The 22412-nt window shown below is 40.7% G+C and overlaps 1 protein-coding gene across 1 annotated transcript in view; it reads left to right on the top strand.

Annotated features, from left to right (window-relative positions):
• TNKS (tankyrase, TRF1-interacting ankyrin-related ADP-ribose polymerase) overlaps positions 1-22412 on the top strand; it is a 120345-nt gene that overhangs the window by 3480 nt on the left and 94453 nt on the right. Inside the window, exon 3 of the mRNA XM_009995973.1 lies at positions 19724-19819. Within this exon, the coding sequence (XP_009994275.1) occupies positions 19724-19819 (96 nt within the window). The remainder of the gene's footprint in view (positions 1-19723; positions 19820-22412) is intronic.

Raw genomic sequence — 22412 nt, 5'->3', positions numbered from 1 at the left:
TTGTCCAAGTCCCTCTAGATGGCATCCTGTCCCTCTGGCATACCAACCACACCACCCAACTTGGTGTTATCAGCAAACTTGCTGAGAGTGCTCTCAATCCCGCCTTCAGTATCATTAATGAAGATACTAAATAACACTGGGCCCAGCACTGACCCCTGAGGAACACCACTTGTCATTGTTTTCCATCTGGACTTAGTACCGTTGACCACTACCCTCTGGATGCAACCATCTAGTCAATTCCTTATCCACTGAACAGTCCACCCATCAAACCCATATCTCTCCAATTTAGTGAGAAGGATGTTGTGGGGGAAGGATGTTGTTGGAGAGGCAGTGTGGGTAGTGTAGCTCTGTGTGCTTTGTCTAAAGACTCTTTGGAGGCCATTGGGTGGATCAGATCAAGGCAGCAGATTATGTTTTGCATCGATTTTGATGTACAATACTGATAGTAATTTGAGATTTAGATCTGATTTTCATAGGCAAAGAACTGATTATACCTTTAAAGGGATACTCTAATTCAGCAAGAAGTCACGGGCTTGGTGAAAGGAAGAACAGAATCAAATTCATCTCTTGTATTACCCAGAACTTCATTCTGTGTTCCATGCACAGATTATGTCTGTGACTCTAATCTAACATGTTAGATATTAGGCTAAGGAGATAGTATCTATGTGTGTATATATATGTATATATGTATGCTTATATATATATAATATCAGCATGTGGTACTGGTCAACTCCGAAAGCACTTCTCCTGTTATATGCGTTTGTAGAGTTCCTTGGAAGCACTGAGCATGGCTGCAGGGCTACATAAAGTTCTCTTTACAAAGCTACTTGGAGGTAGATTAGAGTCTAGGATTTATTTATTTTAAACAAGCAAGCATGATGCTGTTGTGATCAGTTGAGTCAGTGATATCCATGTATATCATACTTCAGTCAGATACTTGATCTGTCAGTGCAAGATTTATTTCTGATGGCAGTGTCACCAGTCGCTAGATTTAGTATGTATCTTTGTATGATGCTTCTTTAGGATTTAGTTGATTCCATGAAACCGCTAGGACATGAGTATAGACAAAGAAGTATACTCTTTTTTGTTTGCAGTGAGTTTGTTTGCGATTTGTATCTGGTGGGAAAGCATGCTTTGCTGTCTTTGGAAAACTGATAATTTTCAAATATTTTATATATAATTTTTAACTTAAGATCTTTGACTTTATCTAAAATCTTTTGACGGAACACATGCACAGGGTTAACGGAACAATTACTGTGTGGCATGAATTCTGAACAGGAATACTTGTATAGCTTTCTGGAATATATTGTACAGTGCTGCTGTTTACACCTTAAGCGTAGACTGTTACAGCTGATATGATGGAATAAATTGGCTTGTAAAAAAAAAAGTAAATCACATCCTTGTTTGTTTAAAAAGGAACATGCTAAGGCATGCTTATTAAAAAGCAGTAATTCAAGAATAGTATCTGAAAATCCTGTCTTAACCTAGAATTTATTGCTGAACTGAAATACCTGTCTGAAAAGCAATTGACTGTGTAGGAATCAGTCATCTAGCCTAATTTTTGGCTCCTGGTTCTTGGCATCTTCTTCCAAGTGATGTAACAGGAGAGAAATTTCTGGTTTGTCTTATCTTCTTCCTTTCTTCTGTGCAACCCCAGTTTGCATCTTTGTCAAATCTAGTAGAGAACACTGTTCTTTTGACCACTTTGCAGGTCAAAATAGGATAAAGTGATAATTGAACAGAGTGTGCAGCACATTCACGAATAATATTTTTTTCTAAAGAAAAACTCGAGGCATTGAAGCAGAGCTGGAAGACCAGCAAAAGCTCAGTAGTGATTGCTCTACAACTGTAGAATGCTCTTGTGGCTAGCACTAGCCTTGGAAGGGAGTGTGCATATTTATGGTAAAAGTGCTCAGATGTACTGCTGCATTTAAGCTGCTGGGTACAAACCCTGCCACTGGGAAGTTTATGCGCATGTAAGCAGTGTATGTGAACTGATGAAAACTCATCAGACTGTGCACAGACTTCTACTACAAGGAACTATAAGGCAGCGAATGACTGATATGATTTCTTGTGATTCTTTTTTCCTTGATGTGTATTACAAACACAGGACAGCGTAGGAACTTAAAAGGAAGAGAAGGTAAATGTGCTGAATTTGGGTAGAAAATGGACTGTGGCTCTTCTAAGTGACAGTTTCTGTTGTGTTGTGGGTCTGAAAGTGTAGTGCAATCTGGAGAATGGTAAGCAGTGCTCAGCTGATTTGCTGACCATGTCGTACAATATATTTAGTCACTGCAGATTTGTTTAGTTACTAAGTAATTGAATCCATTTGAAAGTGTTGTTCAGTATATGTAATCAATTTTTGGAGTAACTTTATTGAAGCACTAAAACCAATTGTTAGGTAGTGTTCTCCAGCATTTATAGCTTCTAGGATTGCTTTATCTGTCAGGAAGATGTATTTTCAATGTCTGTGGACTGCTTCTAGAGCTAATGAAAAGTATTTTTGTTCCTCCGTGTCACATTTGCTCATGAAGTAATGAATGGCTGGTGAATTGTGCAAAGTGTGTGTGAAGGAATGCTGCAAAGTCAGGGTCATGACTGTTCTGAGAGGAAAAGATAATCTATTTCTTCATCTGAAAGTCTATACTGTGGTCAGACCAAAGATCTATGTAGCTTACTTTTTCACCAACAGTGACATGTAGCAGATGCTCAGAGACTGTGAATGGTTCGAGTTTATCCTTCTTTCTCATGGTAATCAGCAACTTAGGCGCCTGATAAATCAGAGTCCGCTTCTGGATTGTGTTGCATAGCAGTTGGTATACAAAATTCTTGAAAGACAGATCTGTAAGTTCATAAATGCTGCTATGCTTTTGGTTCTGAAGGTGTTCTGGATTTTACAATTGAATAGTCTTACAGGAAGAATACAAGCTTTTTTTCTAAACATTATTCTTGATTACTCTTACTGCAAGCCATTCAGGACTTTTGTGAGAAATATTGATCAAGTAATTTCTATTTACACTTTGCATATCCTTTGTGCTTTGCTCTCCACTATGTTTGTTTCTGCAGTGTTTTTTGTTGCTGTTTGTTTTTCAAGTGGATCTCCAGTCAAGTGTTGTGAGAAGTATCTCACAACTGCTATGTGTATTTGCTCACCTTGCAAAGAAGGCATGTATAACAAATAGGGGAATTTTTACTGTTTATGGTATTTTTGTCCCTTGAGATTTTAGAATGCTCAAGGCATTTTGCCTTCTAAGCAGAGCAGCTCTATCATTCTGAAAGTTAGTTTTCTCTGATTCTACTACCTGAAAAATTCAGAAAAATTACAGGAAGTGCTCAGCCACTCTTCCCCCAGCCTGTGGTGCTGCCTGGGGTTATTGTGGCCAAAGTGCAGGACCCTGCACTTGGTGTTGTTGAATTTCATGCCATTGGCCTCGGCTCATCCACCCAGCCTGTCCAGGTCCTCCTGCAGCTTTTTCCTAACCTCTGGCAGGTTACACTCAGTTTGGTGTAACCTGCAAATTTACTGAGGGTGGACTCAATCCCCATGTCCAGGTCATCAATAAAAATGTTAAATAGGACTGGGCTCAGTAGTGATCCCTGGGGGACACCGCTGGTCACCGGATGCCAGCTGGATAGTAACAATGGACTGGAGTGTGAGACAACAAGGCTTTTGTCAAAAAGTCACTACAGAAAATGGTTTGGGACACTCTACCATGCCATATACAACTGCAGTGCTCCCTGGTGGACTTTGGCAGAAGGACAGGAGGGAAGCGAATGATTAATTACTGTATGTGAGGGGTGCTTCGGTATGTGACATCTGCATGAAGGCAGGTCTTTTAATGGAGTGCAGTCTGCAGGAGTTACTGTTATGAGAAAAGCTGCCAAAATGAGGTGGGGTTGTTTGCTGTAGACTCCAGGGAATAATTTCTGGTGGCATTTTTCATCTGTGCTCATGTAACTGAAACAGATGCTTTATGAAGAAAATCTCTGAGTAGTGTCAGTCACCCATGTGTGCCTGGCTGTAGTCTCAGAGTGCCAGGAGCCTTGAAGTGAGTGAATCAGTGATGCAAAGTGGAAGTGCCTTACCACAATATTTTTGTGAGAGGAGCAAGCATGGAACTGGATAAATCTTGAGGTTAAATCCTCTTCAGAAGTGAAAGTGACTGTAAACTTTGGAGCAAAGAGGATGATGCTTTGTACAGATTGGGTGAAAATGAACTTTACTTCAGGTGAGGAAGACTTGCAGGTTTATGACAATAAAATGCCTTCCTGTTTTCATATATGGAACTAATGGTGCAGAAGGCTTGTAAAACTTGTCACATTACTGTGTTGTTTACAGTTCTTAAGGCTATTGTTTATGTAATGGTATTTTTATTGCCAGAAGTTGATTGAAATTTGACTTCATGAAAATAGTTTGAGAAGGATTACCCTGTCTGGGGTTTCATACACTGTTTACATTTTGGAAGCTGTCTGTCTTTCTCTTAGGCTTGAACTGTACTGACAGTTAATATATTACTTATTCCTAAAAATCAGGTTTCAAGAAGAATAGTCTTCTTGCCTTGTTTGGCTGCTTGGCACAGGAGAATCTATGGAAGACAAGAAGAGAATATTTTGTTTCTTTGCAAGTGTTAGCTAAATCAGAATCTGGTTACTTGCAGCAAAGGAGGTGGCATGGTAATATGCAAAACATTTCTGGAAAAGTTGCTGCAGGTCATTTGTAGGAACAGAGGTCTTCGGAAGTACTGATGTTAACTACTAGCAAATTGAGAGGGAGGAAGTTACGTGCTACCCAAAACAGAGTGATGGAACAGATGCTGCTCTTGCAGACTCTGAAACTGCTTTTAAGTGTCTGATACCAGTTTACAGTGGCTTTCTAAATATCTTGCAGAAGTACTAAATCTTCTGGGACTATGCTTCTGATTACTGCAGCAATATCTGCTTTTAGCTTCTCAGAGAAACCATGTGGTATAAATACAGTATGCGGTTTAAAAACAGTCTCTAGATATATGTGTAGCTGTTAAGGCATAAAAGAGTGAGGCCAATTCCAGCAGAGTTTTTGGATGTTTTCTTAGTCTAATGGAAAACATTGATTAAAGTATTACAATAGGATATAAAGGTCTTGCCTGTAAAAATGTTCAGGCAGTTTATATTTGTCATATAGGGAACAAAGGAAGGTGTCTCTTCAATGATTTGGTCTTTCCACAACATAAAGCACACATACAAAGTGAACTACAGGGGATATAAGACTACTGAAAATACTGAGTGCTTGCCTCTTGTTCTGTGTGGTCTTCACTTCTGTCTTCTGTGCAGCTAGGAGTCATGGTAGACATTGACTCCTGTACTCCAATAATTGTTTTTCCATGTTTATACAAATGCATGATCTGTCCTGGACAAAGCTATTGCTTTCTAGGAAAGGCTGAAGTGTCTGTGAATCTTGTTCATGCTGCTGTCTATTGCTTTCTAGGAAAGGCTGAAGTGTCTGATGTGAATCTTGTTCATGCTGCTGCGTGTAGTCTTCATAGTTTGCTGATGTCTTCTCCGAGCAAGCAGAACTGAGTAATGCCATTAGGCACTGTGCTTCTGACCTACCTATGTTGTTGGATACTGAACTTAAAGACAAGAGAGCAAAGAGGAACTGGCTGCAGTAATTTTTTTTTTATTGTTTAGGGTGGTACAAGGATGGTGCAGGACACAGGGGTGACGCAGGAGAGGAACCCACTCAAACTGATTTAATATTCCCTAGCATGAGACCCACGAAAGTCTTACCTGAGAGATTGTGGGTTTTCTGCAGCGTAGAATGTTTGCTTGTGAAGACTCTAATGCTAAATAGGTTAAGACTTGCACTACTCTGAATCAACAAGACATGGTGGTGAGCAGTTTTAGGACTGGAGAACAAATAGCTCTGTCCTTGAAGAACAGAAAGCAATGTGACAGTTTTACATAATAATGTAGTCTGAGATAGCAACTGGGGAAAGTTCTATTTAGTCAGTTGGTAATAGAGTTCTGTATCTGCTTGAACATAATGTGCTCTTCGCTTCCTGTTTACTTCAAAAACAGAATTTGTGAAAGTATCTGTCTTCCGGACAGTTTGTAACTTTAGCAAAAATGTCATGGACTGAGTGACTTGATACCCCTGAAATTTCATAATCACAGAATCATCATGGTTGGAAAGGACCTCTGAGATCAGAGTCCAACCATCAACACACAGAAGAACCCCCAAATAAATACAACCAACCACACACACTCCACCAAAAACACCCACAAAACACCCCCACAGTCTCAGCCACTAGAACATGCCCTGAAGTGCCACATCTACATGTTTCTTTAATACTTCCAAGGATGGTGATTCAGCCACCTCCCTGGGCAGGCTGTTCCAGTGTGCGACCATTCCTTCAGCATAGAAATTCTTTTCAATATCCAATCTGAACCTTCCGTGCTGCAACTTCAGGCCATTTCCTCTTGTCATTATTTCTTGGGAAAAGAGGCCAACACCCACCTCTCCTTTCTGGTAGTTTTAGAGGGCTATCCAAACTAAACATCCCCAGTTCCCTCAGCTGCTCCTCATATGACTTGTTCTCTAGACTCATCTCTAGCTTGGTAGTTCTCCTCTGGACATGCTCCACAACTTCAATGTCCTTCTTATAGTGAGGGGCCCAGAACCGAACACAGTACTCAAGGTGCAGCCTCACCAGCGCTGAGTACAGGGGCATGATCACTTTCCTACTCCTGCTGGTCATGCTGATACAGACCAGGATGCTCTTGGCCTTTTTGGCCACCTGGGCATGCTGCTGGTTCATGTTCATCCAGCTGTCAACCAGCACCCCCAGGTCCTTTTCTGCTGAGCAGCTTTTCAGCCACTGTGCCCCAAGCTTGTAGTATTACCTGGGGTTTTTGTGACTGAAATGCAGGACCTGGCACTTGGCCTTATTGAACCTCATACAATTGGCCTCAGCTCATTGATCCAGCCTGTCCAGGTTCCTCTGTAGAGCATTCCTACCCTCAAGCAGATCAACAGTCCCACCCAATTTGATGTCTGTCATCTGCAGACTTACTGAGGGTGCACTCAATCCCCTCATCCAGATCATTGATAAAGATAATGAACAAGACTGGCCTCAGAACTGAGCCCTGAAGGGACACCACTGGTGACTGGCCGGCGACTAAACTTAACCCTATTTACCACAGCTCTCTGAGCCCAGCCAATCCAGCCAATTTTTTTACCCAGTGAAGAGCATACCGGTCTATGCCATGATTTGCCAGCTTCTCCAGGAGAATGCTGTGGGAGACAACATCCACAACCATCCAATAGGCAGGTCACATGGTCATAGAAAGAGATTGTTGATAAGTGATGAATAGAGGCTTAGTGAGCTACCCTGCCAGCTCTCTCAGCACTCTACAGTGGATCCCATCTGGCTCCATAGACTTGTGTGTCTCCAGTTGCAGAAGCAAATAATTAACTGCTTCCTTCTGGATTGCTTGGGGGGTTGTTCTGCTTTTCATCCTTATCTTTTCAAGCTCAGGAGGCTGAACACTGTGGGCTGAGGTGGTCAGACTATTAAAGATGGAGACAAGGCATTAAGTATCCCAGCCTTTTCCTCATCCTTGGTTGCAGCGTTCCCCCGCACACCCAGTAAGAGCTGGAGATTCTTCCTGCTCTTTTTCTATAATTGATGTATTTGTAAAAAGCTTTTTTTTTTGTCCCTGATGTCAGTGGCCAAGTTGAGCTCCAGCTGGGCTTTTGGCTTCCTAATTTTCTCTCGGTATGACCTAATGAGATCTCTGTACTCCTCTTGACTTGCCTGTCCCTTCTTCCAAAGGTGGTAAATCCTTCTTTTTTTTTTTTCCCTAAGTCCCAGCAAAAGCTGTGCTTTAATGTACTTTGCTGTGGGCTAGTGATGAGTTAATAGAATCGGCACAAGATTCAGGTTTTATGTGAAATATGCAAAACTTAATTGGCATGTTGGTCTTTCTTTAATCTTAAGGGTTTCAGCTCCTAAACTGCATCGAAATGTTACTGAGTGTGTTCCATAGGGTGTGTGACTAAGATGTCACCCCCAAGTCATGTACTGTTGAAAGTTGGTAGACACTGAAGTTGAACTCTGGAAAAGCCTGTGCTCTTGCATTGTGACAGATGTTTTGTTTGGTGGTTTTGTTTGTTTGGGTTTTTTTTTTTTGCTGTTTTTGTGGGATTTTTTTTTTGGTGGGGCTTTTTTTTTCGCCTTTTTTTTTTTTTTTTCTTCTCCTTGTGCTCACCTTACTGAATGGTAAGCTGCTACTAGGGCTTGAGTCTCTCCAATGCATAATTCTTCTAGTGCTAAAAAGAAAAATCGGTTCTGATTGTGCATTTTCCCTTTCTGTTTCAGACAAATGGTAGATCTGGGACACGTTTTAAGAAATTTCTAAGACTCCTCAGTTTATGTTGCTTTGTGAGTGTTAGATTTTAGTGTGCTGGCATATAAGGCATTCTGATAGCCCCATAACTAATTCCACATGTAGTCTATCACCTGACTTCCACCAGGATTTTTTTCCCCAAACTTTACTTGGAAGAAATTAGCATATGCAGAAAGATATTGGAATTGGTCTTTGTTTTTTTCCAACTGTCTTCAATTCTTTCTCTTCTTAGGATGCTGCTTGTTGAGCTGATTTGTCTCAGTGGCTGCATTTGCTTTTCAAGAACACTGAAAGCAGGGTTCTTAATCTGTCAAGTGGGGTATCAGGATTACAGCTGACATTTATTTGAATAAAGCTAGAAATACAAAAGTGAATTTGTTCAGAGAAAAGTGAAATTGGGATCAAGCAATGAAGACTTGTCCTTAAAGCAGTTTCCAGCCTGGGATATAGTTGAAAATGCAAATAGCTGGGACAGTAGGGCAGCTTCACACTGTGCAGCTTTTGTTGTGGATTTAGGGGTGAGCATTCTGGAATGGCAAAGCTGCCTCTTGCATGATGAAAAAAAGCCCCAACAAACAAACAAATGCAGTGGCACAAAGGTTTTGAGGTTGCTCTCTGGAAGACTGCATTTTGCATAATCTGCATATGGTTTTGTGTTTTCACTGTTAAGAGAAATGGAAAATTTTAATTTGAAAAGTAGTCCATCCAAAATAGGAAACTGGAATATTTATTTCATAGAATAATAGAATAGTAGAATCATTAAGGTTGAAAGGGACCTTAAACATCATCAAGTTTCAATGTCCCTGCCATGAGCAGGGAACCCTACCGCTAAACCAGGTTGCATAAAACCTTGTCCAGCCTGGCCTTAAAAACCTCCAGGGATGGGGCATCTGCAACCTTCCTGGGCAACCCATTCCAGTTCCTCACCACCCTTATAATGAAGAATTTCTTCCCAATATCTAACTTAAGTCTCCCCTCTCTCAGTTTAAAATTAAGTCCAAGCAGGATCAGGACTTTGAATTGCTATTTGTGTGGGCTGAACAGTCTACCAACTCTGGCTTTTTCTCTGAGGGCAGAAGGATATAATCAGCCTGCTGTGCTGCCTACAGCCTCTAGAACTTACTGCTTGTTCTCTCTACCTCTGCGTATTTAATTACTGGTAGGCAGAACTGGCATATTAGGGAGCAATTCTGTAATGCTTCCTACATACAGAAAACTAATCACAGTTAAGAGGTACCTACTCATGGGAAAATAGTTGTGGGCAGTCACTGAGGGAGGAGGGAAGCTTTTAAAAAGGTTTTTTTTTGAAAGAGTTTTAACTATTGCAGTGATGGTTGTGGTTTTTGGTGTCCGGTTCAGATCTTTTTCCCTTAACTTACTTTGATTAGATAAATCTCTGGAACATCTTGTGCAAACTTAATTCTAGAATACATTGAAGTATTTTGTAGTGCATGGGGAAGTGAGGTTTGTGATATGTATATACAGACCAGAAGTTGAGCTGATTTGCTAAAAGGTTGGAACTTAAGTGAACAAAGTCTAAAAGTACTTCTGGGGCAAGCAATGAAAAGCTGAGACACAAGAGTCTTTCAGAAAAGTTAGAGCTTGCATGAAAATAAGATTAAGTCTTTTTAAAGTGATGCTTTGTAATATTGTTTTTACGAGATCTGTCTTCTCCCCTCAAAACAAAACAAAAAAGTGGTTTGTTCTTCTTCTTTGATTATTTCTTATTGCCACCTTTAAGCCTGTTTCTGTGAATTGTTCACCTAAGGTGAAGGAAAGTCTGACCTTTATGCTTTGTTTCTATTTCATGTTTTATTTGGCCTCTGCTCAATTTGGTAGTTGCATCCTGTTACTGTAGGAACTGGTAGAGTTTCTGCAGCATATGAATGCATGAAAACCTGCCTTTCAAAGAACAGATCTGTGTCAAGGAAGTGAAATGTTTGATATGGTTATCTTCTGTCCATGGTGGACAAAATGGTTATTTCAGCCTTAAAACAAGAGGTGCTTCCAGGAGTTGTATTCCAAGCTGTCTGCATATTTAGTCTTTTAGCATGCAGCCCAGAAAGCCAACCGTGTCCTGGGCTGCATCAAAAGAAACATGGACAATAGGTCAAGGGAGGTGATTCTCCCCCTCAGCTCTTGTGAGACCCCACCTGGAGTACTGTGTCCAGTTCTGGAGCCCCCCAGCATAAGAACATGTCCCTGGTTCCACTGCCTGTGCATTTCCTTACACTTTAGTTTGACTAGGAGCTCCTTTGCTAGCCATTTTTATCTCCTGCCTTTCTTGCTTGATATCTAACACATGGGAATTGAAAGCTCTTGTGCTCTAAGAAGAGTGACCTTAAAGAGCTGCCAGTTCTGTTCAGCTCCTTTGTCCCTGAAGGCAGTTTCCCAGTGGGTCCTATTCATTAGTTCCTTAAACTAGAAAGTTTACCCTACTAAAAGTCTGAGTCCTGACTCTGTAATCATAGAATATACTAAGTTGGAAGGGACCCATTGGGATCATTGAGTCCATCTCCTTTCCCTGTGTAGGGCACCCCTAGAATCACACCATGTGCCTTAGAACATCATCCAAACACTTCTTGAACTCAGGCAGGCTTGGTGCTGCGACCACTTCCCTGGTGAGCTTGTTCCAGTGCTCAGCTACCCTCTGGGTGAAAAACCTTTTCCTGATATCTTAACATAAACCTTCCCTGATTCAGCTTCCTGCCATTTCCCTGTGTTCTCTCATCGGTCACAGGAGTGAAGAGATCAGTACCTGCCCTATCTCTTTGCCTTGTAAGGAAGCCATAGACTGCAGTGAGGTCACCCCTCAGCCTCCTCTTCTCCAAGCTGAATAATCCAAGTGGCCGCAGCTGCTCCTTATAAGTCATCCAATCCAGACCCTTCACCATCCTTGTGGCTCTCGTTTGGACACTCTCTAATAGCTTGATGTCTTTCTTATCTTGTGGTGCCCAAAATTACAATCAGAAGTCTATTCTTCACCTGGCCTGAATCCATCAAGATGGTGAATTCCACCAGGGCATGACCACTGCAGCTCAGGCTACAACCAATTTTGATATCCCTGATTAGTTCATCTGTGTTGGTACGTAATAGGTCTAGTAACATTTCTCCTCTGGTCACACTATCACTTGGATGAAGATGTTATCCTCTATGCACTCTGAGAGTCTCCTGAACTACTTCCAGCTTGCTGTGCTGCTTTTCTGGCAGATGTCAGAGTGATTGGAGTCTGCTAGCAGGATCAGAGTCTGTGAGTGTGATTTCTCCTGTAGTTAAAGTAAGAACTCTTTCTCAACAAGCTCTGTAGTGAACACCAGACATGAGGTTTCCTTAGTTGACTTGGCCCCTAATTGTCTCTTGCTCTGTCTTGCCCCAATGAAGAAGAAAACCAACATAGTCTTGTATTGGGAATAAAACGATTGTCTGGGGTAATGGGAAACTGGGATGCCCTGAGCAAGCGGAATAGGGAAGACAAGATGATGACTCACCAGGATTTTGGCTGGTAATGTTAGATACACTCTTACCTAGAGCAATAAAATGATGCTTTTAATCTCCTGTCACTGGCACATGTCCCTGTACTGCTCTTTCTTGTGCCAACCAGAGCATGTCATGTCCTTGCATGATGAACTGGATTGGGCAAGTGATCACTTTTCTAGTCTATCTTGTTGCCTGAGCAAACGTTAGAAGCCACCCAAAGCAAGGTGGGCACCGTAGGGCTGAGGATGGACATTTTGCCAGCCTGGTCTATGTGAAATTGTAGTCTGTGATAGTGCTGTTTTGCAGTGGTGGCAGCTTTACAGTTATTTTTAGTCCTTCAACAATTTTTCAGTTGAGAGGAGGGATAAAGGCTGCATGCTCATCTTCTCTCTGCCTCAAAGTGTTGTCTGTTCACATCCTACCAGAGATGTTCCTTATTCCACTGGAGCTCAGTGGTTGGACCTGCCCCTCTCCCCTTCAAGCTAAGCAGTATTCTGCACTGCCTGTTTATTCCAGGAGTGTTAAGAACTAGCTGGACATAATTTCTCAGTTTAGTGAGATCCTTAGCTTTTGCCTCAGAAAAAGTGCCTCTCAGTTTGGAAGAGTCAGTTGCCGTCAGATATCTGAGCCATAAAACCCTGCAAAGTAGCCATGGTAATTCAGGTCTTTGAAGTCTTAAGCAGTTAACTGTTTGCGAACACTTTTGTTGCTGGCTGTCCAGACTTCTGCAACTTTTTTTTTTTATTTGTCCTGTGTGCACCCATGGGGACTTCTACTGTATTTCTCCCTGAATTCCCTTAGGGTTTAATTGCTCACCCTGCCTTTATTATTTCTTTTTGCTGCTTCTGCATGCTCTTTCATGTTTGTCTCTCATCTACCAAATGCATTCCTCTCCTCTGTCCCGGAACTACCATGTGGTTATCATATCTTCTTAGTAATAACCACCTGCAGTCCTCTCAGATATACCTGGTAATCACGTGTACCCTACCTTGTTTCTGAACTAATTCCTCCAGGATGCTTAGCCTCTCTGCTCTGTAATCTTTTCTTGATGCAGCTTTGACTTTCACTACAGAGGGGCAGTCAAGAGCATAGTTGCTCTCCTTTTTTCCAACTCCTCTTATCTGTGCTAGTAGTGGTGTTCGAGGCCACGGATCTCACCAGGTCAAGTAGTGATACTCAAACCTTCAGAGCTGTGTTCAGGCTCTGAACATTGTAATTCTTGATGTTGGCTTTCACGTTGTAATTCTGATGGCTGGTGAATACAGCCTTCTTCTTAATCGTGAAGCCAAGAATGGGATTGCTCAGATGTGGAAGTTAATCAGTGATATGGTTGTGGGAGTTAATTTTATTAGCAGTACCTCCTATATCCAACTTTATGAAGCTAATAATAGGGTGCTACAACTTTAGTTACATGGGATCATTTTGCAAAAAGAATTACGTATCTGGTAACTTGCCAAATGGGATTATTAGATCTGAATCAAAGAAGTGTAATTTCTAGGTAGGAAGTTGTTGTTCTTGTAACATGAGAAAAGCTTAAAAACCTTAGTGTTTTTATTTAGGTGTAGAAGTAGTTGGGAGAGCATATGCATTTAGCATTGACTGAAAAAAAATGAATATTGGATTCCAGTGTGTTGTCTAGATGTTTCCAGAATGTGGAGGTAACTGAGCCCATTGTGTTTCTTGTCTGGTATAACTCAGAAACATATCCTGCATGGGACTAGTTCTGAGGTATGAGTGATCCTATAAGCTAAGCTTTAAAGGTATCCTGTAGAGGGTGGAAAATAGTGCATATATTGCAAGTCTTGTAGGCTGTTTTCTCTGTACCTTGATACTTTGGGAGTAAGTAAATAAAGCTACAGGTATACAGTTTGGAAAGGACTTTTGGAGGTCATCTCCAGAAGGTGAAGTTGAAAAGTGGGATGAAAGGATACCTACTGAAGCTAGGGTAACTGGAAGGGACCATATGCACAGGGCAGTGCAACACAGTGGTGTAAGAATGGTGGGGAGAGAGGAGACACTGCTAGTCCTGTGGGAGCTGAAGGCTCTGGAAATATAATTAAAAGCAGTAGGCATCTTTAAGTACAGGTGCTTCTGCAATATATGCCTGGTTTTGCATTTTTTACTCAACATCAACTGTTGAGGTTTGGATGTGCCCTTTTTTGTACTATCTGTATCCAGGTTGAAACCAAATGTGAACTTTTCTGTCAGCATTCCTGTAAGTATACTCAAGAAGCTTGTGGATGTTTCATCTGGACAAACTGTAGAAGAAATACTCTGATATTTGTGCTTAATACTGGAACAACCAAAATCATTTTTATTCCCATTGTATTTCTGTCTTTCAATAAAAAATATCTTCCCTTGGTGCACTTTTAACAAAGACAGTATGAAGGGGAAAGGGCTCAGTTCCTGGGTGGTGGATTGCATGTAGCTTCCTTTTTTTTTTTTTTCCTTCTAATAAACATTCCTTGTTCCGTGTTGCTTGTAGAGCTACCAGGGAAGTTTTTGCCATACATTGCTGGTGAAAATGCGAAGGCTGGAACTGCCAAGAGTAAAAATGTTTGTTCTTAGTGGGTTTATAATTTTACAGACAAATGAGGTAGTGTTGGTTAGCTTGATAGCTCAAAATACCTATGCCACGAGGCTGTGGGCCAAGTGTTTAATTTTAGGATTCACCCTGCTGTAGCAAATTGGCAGTAATATTAAATTATTAATGTTTGTAGTTCATGATCTCTGCAATACTGTAACTCTTTAATTTGATGGGAAGAATGTGGCCTTTCTTATCTCTAGTACTGATTTGCTATACTAGCAGTGTAATTAAATAAAGCATTTCAGATGTAGGTGAAGATCAGAAACTTACTGAATCAGTTGCAGTGAGGGTAAAAATACAATTCTGTACCAAGCACAGTCCATGTTTGTTCTATAGTTATGCTTACAGGACTTTGTCCATATCCAATATGAAGAGTTAATTAAAAGTTAACTACTTTTCATTGTTTGTACAATACAGTCTGTAGGAAAGGTAAGGATAGCCCGGTAATGGTATTGCAAGATTATTAAGAGCCTGCAGTACAGGAAAAGAAAACACCCCAATATTCCTCCTGTCCAGAGCATATTAAAATATGCTAATTAACGAGGTTCCAGGAATGAATTTGTGTTCACACCATACTTATGCTTGCCTGTTAATGGCAGTCTCTTGATAGAAGCTATTGCCACACTTCCTTTTCAGGCTACTCAGAAACAATCCTCTGAAATATATATGCAGCACTTGAAATCCAAAATAGCTACAGTTAGCTATAATGGCTTGTTCTGTTGTGTTTCATTATAAAGGGAATGTTTTTCTCAAACAGAAGTTCTATCTTCATGTTTTTACACATCCCTGGTGCATTGAAAAGGAAGTTTAGAGAGAGACACTGTGTCTAGGTCTCAGATACCCTGTGGTTGGACTAAAGTGCTAAAGGTTTTGAACAAGCAGGAGAACATTCAATTAGAAGCTACCTGCGGTTTGCTGGGTATAAAAGTACAGCTGTGTTACATGGATAGGCTAAACATCAAATGCTAGATTTCTTTTGTTAATTCATGTTGATGACAACATTGCTCACTTGGATATATTTTTGTGAGATTCTGTACTAAAAAAGTATGAAGAGGATAGAATGAAATAATCAGTAGGGAAAATGTAAGAATAAGATTGCCTTTGTAAGCTGAATTTACTTCCTTTATTCATCTGCGTTCTAATGTAGTCTTTATTTATATGATTGGTTTCTTCTCCAAAGATGCTACTGCATTCATTTCACAGGGTGAGCTCTGTCTTTTGGGTGGTTAAGGGAGCTGTCTGCGGAACCCATACCCCAGGCTGTCTGAAAGGCTGGAAGGGTTATTATGATGAGTGGGGTGACTGATTGCAGAGACAAGGATAGCAGTCTCATGATTACAGCAGTTGAGTTCTGACAGGTTCTTTTTCTGAACTCAGTTTCATAAAATCACAGAATGCCAGGTTGGAAGGGATCTCGATGGTCACCTGGTCCAACCTTTTGAAGTAGGAACACAGTTTAGGTGCAATGCCCCAGTACCTTGTCAAGCTGAGCCTTAAAAGTGTCCAGTGTTGGGGAGTAGCAGCACACTCTTCACTCATATTGAGCTGCATGTCCACCAGAACTCCCACGTCCCTTTCCATAGAGCTATTCTCCACCCAGGTGGATCCCAGTCTGAGCTGCACTCCTGGCTTGTGTTTTCCAGGTGCAAGACCTTAATACTTGTCCATGTTGAACTTCATAAGGTTTTGGGTTTTTTTTGCCAGTTTAAAAATAACTGTTTACCAGCACTCTGAATGTGACTTGTCAGCCAGCCCCCAGCCACTGCACAGCCCACTTGGCCATAATGCATCAGTTTCTCAAAGAGAAGGCCGTGGGAGACTGTATTGAAAGCCTTGAGGTCCAGATACAGTGTTCACTGCTTCTCCTGCATCAAACAGGCAGGTTACCTTGGCATAGAAGGCAATTTGGTTTGTCAAGCATGATTTATCCCTGGTGAATCTGTGCTGGCTTTTCCCAATTACATGCTTCATTTGACTTGTGACTTTGCCCAGGATTCATTCCATAACTTTCCCAGGGACTGAAGCAAGACTGATAGGCCTATAATTTCCTGGATCCTTCCTTAAGCCCTTCTTGTAGATGGGGGTGACATTAGTTGTCTTCCAACCTTCTGGGACATCCCCAGATCTCCATGACTTCTCAAAGATTATGGAGAGTGGCCTCACAATGACATAATCCAGTTCTCTTAACACTTTTGGATGGATGGCATCCAGGCCCATGGAATTGTGGACATCAAGCCTCTGTAATAGTTCATGTATCAACTCTTCCTTCACTGACAGCAAGGTCTCTCTTTGAATCGGTCTGGATGTTTGTTCCCAAAGCCTGGGGCCCAGCAGTGTTGGTAAAGACAGAGGGGAAGGAGGTGTGGAGAAAACCTTTGTCTTTTCAGCATTGATGGTGACTAATTAAATTATCCTAATTAACAGTGGGCCAGTATTTTCCTTCTATTTCTGCTTGTTATTTACATACCTGAAGAGTCCTTTCTTGTAGTTTTTGACATTCCTGGCCAACTTGAATTCAAGCTGTTTTTGCTTTACTAACTGCATTGCTTTGTGCCCTGGAAATGCCTTTGTAGTTTTCAATGGGTGGTATTCTGCTTTGCAATCTCTGGTGCACTTTCCTTTTGGTTTTGAAGAAGCTTGTAGAAGCTTGCAGTTAAGCCAAGGGGGTATCTTGCTCCACCTACTTCCCTTACCTTTAAAGGGGATTAACTCGTTTTTGTGCTTCCATTCATGGTTTTTGCAGACAACCAGCACTGATAATTAATTTTTCATGTATCCCCATAGGTTTTTAGAAAACTGAAAGCCTGACACAGAAATTATATGTTGTAAGCCATGCCAAAGTTCTTCACGGTTCATTAGCATGACTCAACCAGTTAGATAAACTGCATAATCCTTCATCATTTTAGTGAGGAAAGGAGCCAAAAGGAGTAACGTGTTGTCATTTTCTTTGTGCTCTGGCAGAAGCAGCAGGAGTGCACTTGATTGTTTTGCATAGGACTGAAGAATTAAGAGACTTGAAAAATCTGCTGTTCTGCTGTAGCCTGTTGGGCTCAGGCTGCTGCAGATCCTTTTCACATCTATACATCTGTTACCTCTTTTCAAAATCACCTTTCTTGCGCATTAACCTGCCTCAGCTTGGCTTTGCATGCTAGTCCAAACCTCTAAATACTGAGCAAATCCCAGTCATACCTCTTTCCTGGTCTTTCTTCTTGAACTTTTTATCTAAGGTATTCCCTCTTCTGCCATCATATCTTCTTGTTCAGTTCTCTCCCCTATCTCTCAAGGTTTTTGCCATGTGAATCCTTCACTGTTTTCTCATCCAGCCTGTCCTGTTTCATCATTGTGTACTGTCTGTTTTCTCTTGACAGGCACTTATTTTCTGGTTCCCTCTTCTATAGTTCTGCTCTTACCCTGGTGACTTTTGGGAAAAAATGGCTTCTTTCTCCTCCAGAACATAGATTCACGAGCATGTTCCAAGAGAATAGAGTCATACTTTCTGTACTACATATTGTGTTTAAATGGTGTTGCAGAGAGTCCTGTGGACCACCTCCTGCTGGTGTGTGTACGACTGACTTTTGAAGCAGGCTCAGAGCCTGTAAATAAGATCTCTAACGGGGCGGTAGCATGTACGGCATAGGTAGCATCTTCAGAAAGGTTGGTGCCACATCTCAATAAGCTTCCATAAGCATGTGCTAGCTTAATTTTATTTTTTTTCTGTTTTGTTACCTTTATCTTGACATAAGGAGAAAACCCACCACCAAACAAAAAACTTCCTAGGAGAAGGCCTATCTACCTATTTGAATCTTCTTTGAAAAATATGAGACAATTGCACCTTTGTGGCAAAGCATAAAATAAGTCACTTTACTTCATTAAAGCACCAAACTTTGGCAAAAATTCAGCCTAGAATGAGCATGTAGCATAGCATCTTTTAAGCTGAAAAGTGTGAAGTTTGACAATATTAAAAATATTTGAAGTCAGAGTTGTATAAGAAAAGAGATTTTAATAAAAAAGGACACTACTAGTTAAAATTTTAATTTAGAATAAAGTTCAATCAGCAAGAGTCTTTCCAGAAATAGTGATATATGTAATATAATTTTGGTGATTACTTTTGTTCTGGGTTGAGTTGTGTGTTTTCCTGGAGAATCCTGTCTAGGAAAAGTTCTTGCACCCTTAGTTAGAACAAGTGTTTGCAAGTACTTCCTTAGTCTTGACCCCTTCAGTCCAACTGTATCTCAACAGAGTAGCCATCTGCTGCTTTTTATTACTTGTCTCCTTGACATTGAGTCTCTGTACCTCTGTACACTGTCCTGTTACTCACATTTGTGCAAAGTGTGCAGCTGTTGCTCTGAATTTGTAATATGTTGTGCTTGTTTTGCACAACATTTGGGGAAATGGAGAATTTGGGCCCTTTTTGTCAGACCTCTATTGTTGCTGTGGACTTTGTTTTCAAATTCTGTAGAAAATGCCTTGATCTTGAGAGATGGTGGTCTGAATTGCATTGTTACTGTTGTTTCTGATCAAAAGAGTTTACAGGTGAAACTGTTTTTCTTTTTTTTTTTTTTTTTTTTTATCACTGCCTTCCTAGCTGTATAATTGCATGTTGCATTACGAGTATTTTCTGTACTTGAATTTTTCTGTGTTAATAGGCTTAATAGAAAGAATTAATACCAGTGAGAATAACAGCCTCTGAACATCCTGACTGCAGGGTACCAGGTTACGCATCTTGCCCTGTTTGTTATACTTTTGGAAGGGGAGCTGCTATGCTGTGGTTAAGATTTTGTGCACAAGTGACGAGCCACTGAAGGCTGCAGTATTAGTACTGATTTACAGAGGCGGAGTGACTTGGGATATTCAGCAGGAAAAGGAACAGGAGTGGTAACAAGCGGCAGTGGTGGTAATAAAGGCAGGAGCAGGTTCCACAGTTAGCAGATTTCTAGTGTGAGTCAGTGAATACACAGCTTCCCAGCTAGCTGTCAGGAGGAACCCAAAACTGAGTATTGCCAAGGGATTCAGGGTTCATGTTTTTCATGCAAAGTCATGTGATCTTACTATATCTTAACTTGCCAACTTAGCTTTACTCCAGAGAAGATCCTTCGCTGCAGTGCTTAACAAAAAAAAAGAAAAAGGAGGGGTGGGAGGGAAAACCCAGAAGGAAAAATAAAGAAAATTGTGCAATGTGTGTTTATGCCTACATCATGCCGAGGAGACACCTAACAGTAAATAATCTGTGTATCCCTGAGGTAAGATACTGTTTTTGCTTTCCCTGCACAGTGCTGCTGCAGCACGGAGCTGATCCAAACATTCGGAACACCGACGGGAAATCTGCGCTAGATCTGGCAGACCCTTCAGCAAAAGCCGTGCTCACGGGTAAGGTGCATACATCTCTCAGTAGCATTGCCTGTAGTTCCTTTTGTATATTTAAGTTCAGCATCCTAAGAGCCTTCTGCCTTTGTGGATTTTCTGTTGTATAAGAGCATTTAAAACTGTCTTTTACTAGGTTTCATACTGATGTAACTGTAGTTAATCTACTGTGCTGCTATAGATTTGCTTGTTCTATCTATGCTAATGCTGTAATTTTCTGTTATAATGGCGTTCATTATTCCTTGTGTTTCTGTGGTTTTCTGTTTAATTGCTACCCAGTATACAGATTGAATAAGAGCCCCCAACCCCTGCAAAAAAAAGAAAAAATCAGGTCAATTGTTTTAAGACCTTCACTGTTGAGCAAGCAAGGACGTTTGTATAACTGTAAAAGTACCTGTGATCTGAAAGACACTCTGCCACCAATTGTAGAGATCAATACTTGCATTATGTTTTGCTGCGGATTCGCTTGCTGCCCTTTCCTTCCTCTTCATTATTAGTTTTATAGGTAGAACTTTCTCACCCATTGATTTCTTTCCTCTTTAGAGGCTATTAGCTGCCAAACTATAAGTTTTGTTAAAATATACTAAAGATACAACTGTGTTTTTACACAGCTTTGTTGTTTATTTTATTTTAATTAACTGTTGTAGCATACCAGTAAGCGTTAAAGATATAATCAAATCTGTAGGTATAATCAAATCAAGGCCTGTCAAGTCTGTATTGAGAAATATATGGTCCTCTGTGCTGATTTTGACATCTAGGAAATAATGTTTAGAACAAAGTATTATTGGATTTTTAAATATATACAATTAGATTTACAGAAAGGGATTCAGCAGCTTAGCTTTATTTGAAGAAATAGCAATTTTTCTTCTTTCACCTTTGTTTTCCTTAGTCTCTCTCTCTTCTAATTGACAGCATAATTTATAGGTTATGTGGTATGCAACACCCATATTCTTTCTTTAGATCATGTTCAGAGCACACCAGCTCCTTTCACTTTGTCAGGAACATTTCCTCATCTTCTTTTTCCAGTACACTGTTATACATAATTATCTACAGCTCTGCAGTGATTTGAGAGTGCCTTTGGAACAATGCACTTTAAGTACGTATGATTTAGTTTAATTACTCAGTGTCAAATTTAAACACATTCCTACAGTGTTAACACTAATGTTAGCTGTACTGAACAGGTTAATCTGACTTTTGACTGTTAATGGGTACAGTTGTACAGATGCTGAGGACAGAAAGGGCACCAAGGAGTGAAGGTACCTCAAAGACATTAACGGGTATTTGGTATTTAGTTGGGAGGCACCTGGTATATGTAGTTTGGGGATTCCTGGCTCCGAGCTGCTCTATCGTGCGCTGTGCTCACGATAACTGCAGGGGATAGTAGAAGACCTAGGAAGCTCTGTGCTGCTGACTTCACATCTGCTCCACTGAGTTCACTGAGCTCAGCTCACTGATCACCATCTTGTGCTTTAGGCAATGGAGAGGGCAAGGTAAGCAAGTGGAGGTGGATTAGAAGCAGCCCTCTGAGAGTGTCTTGTCAAGTGCAGCAAGCGCCCTGTGTTCCTGCCCTCACCCCTAATGCCTTGCACACAAGCCTCTGCAAAGAGTGGATATTACCAGGTTTTGCATATAAACACACATGCACAGAGCTGCTTCTACTGGCATTTTGGTGTTTTATTGTTCATAAAAAGAGGTATTTTTTGGCTGTGTTTATTCTTCCTGGCAAGAAAAAGAGAACTTGGTTTTATCAGTTTTGTCCTCAAGGTGGCTCTTGGCTACGTGGGGGCTCTCTCTGTGCTGTGCACCTGAGCTCCAAGCTGTGTAAACAGGCTTTGATTCAGGCTTTAGCTGCTGTACGGTTCACATTAACTGAAAAGACTGACATTGGATGCCATTTAAATGGAAGCTTTCTATTAAGAGCTTAATTTTTCTGGATGCTGCCCTGCTTTCTAGTGTCTGTTAGGCTGCTACTTTCTTGTGCGTTTTCCGTATGTTACCTTAAGGTCTTTCTTCATCCCTCTGCAGGAAGCAGGCTTAAGGGATTTCTTATTATCTATCTAGCTTGGGATAATCTTTAGCTGCAGCAATGCTTTGCAATTAGATGCATCAGGACTTAAAGGTATTACTGGATTAAAGATGAGTAGGAGGTATTAACTTAATTTTCAATATTTAGTGTTAAATGGTGGGATTTTAGAAAAACTCTTATTTAGAGCTTCTAAAAATGGAATGATTCTGAAAGATCAGTTTTTCAACCAATCATCTGTAATTATTACTGCATTTGTATCTTTAAATGCTATGCATGCATTTCAAGACTGTTCTTATCTTGGGTTCCTTTTTATATCAGTGTCTATGACCATAACAGACTTTTCCATATTGCTGCTGTATTGAGTGTTGGAGAACAAGGTTCCATTTACTACTTTTTTTAACCAAATATTTGCATACATTCATAATTGACTTTAACAGCTTTGTGAATTAACTGTGATTATGGTCTCTCTTTGACCCCCATCCTGGCAAAAGTGAACAGGAATACTTCTTCGTAATTGATTAAATCTTTTCAATTTGGCAGAGGATTCTGTATGTGTTTTAAAAGGGACATTCC

Source organism: Chaetura pelagica, unplaced genomic scaffold (assembly GCF_000747805.2).
Source record: "Chaetura pelagica isolate M959 unplaced genomic scaffold, ChaPel_1.0 scaffold142, whole genome shotgun sequence".
NCBI classification, from domain to species: domain Eukaryota; kingdom Metazoa; phylum Chordata; class Aves; order Apodiformes; family Apodidae; genus Chaetura; species Chaetura pelagica.
Note: the sequence above shows the minus strand (reverse complement) of the source record. Positions and strands in the feature narration are given on the sequence as shown.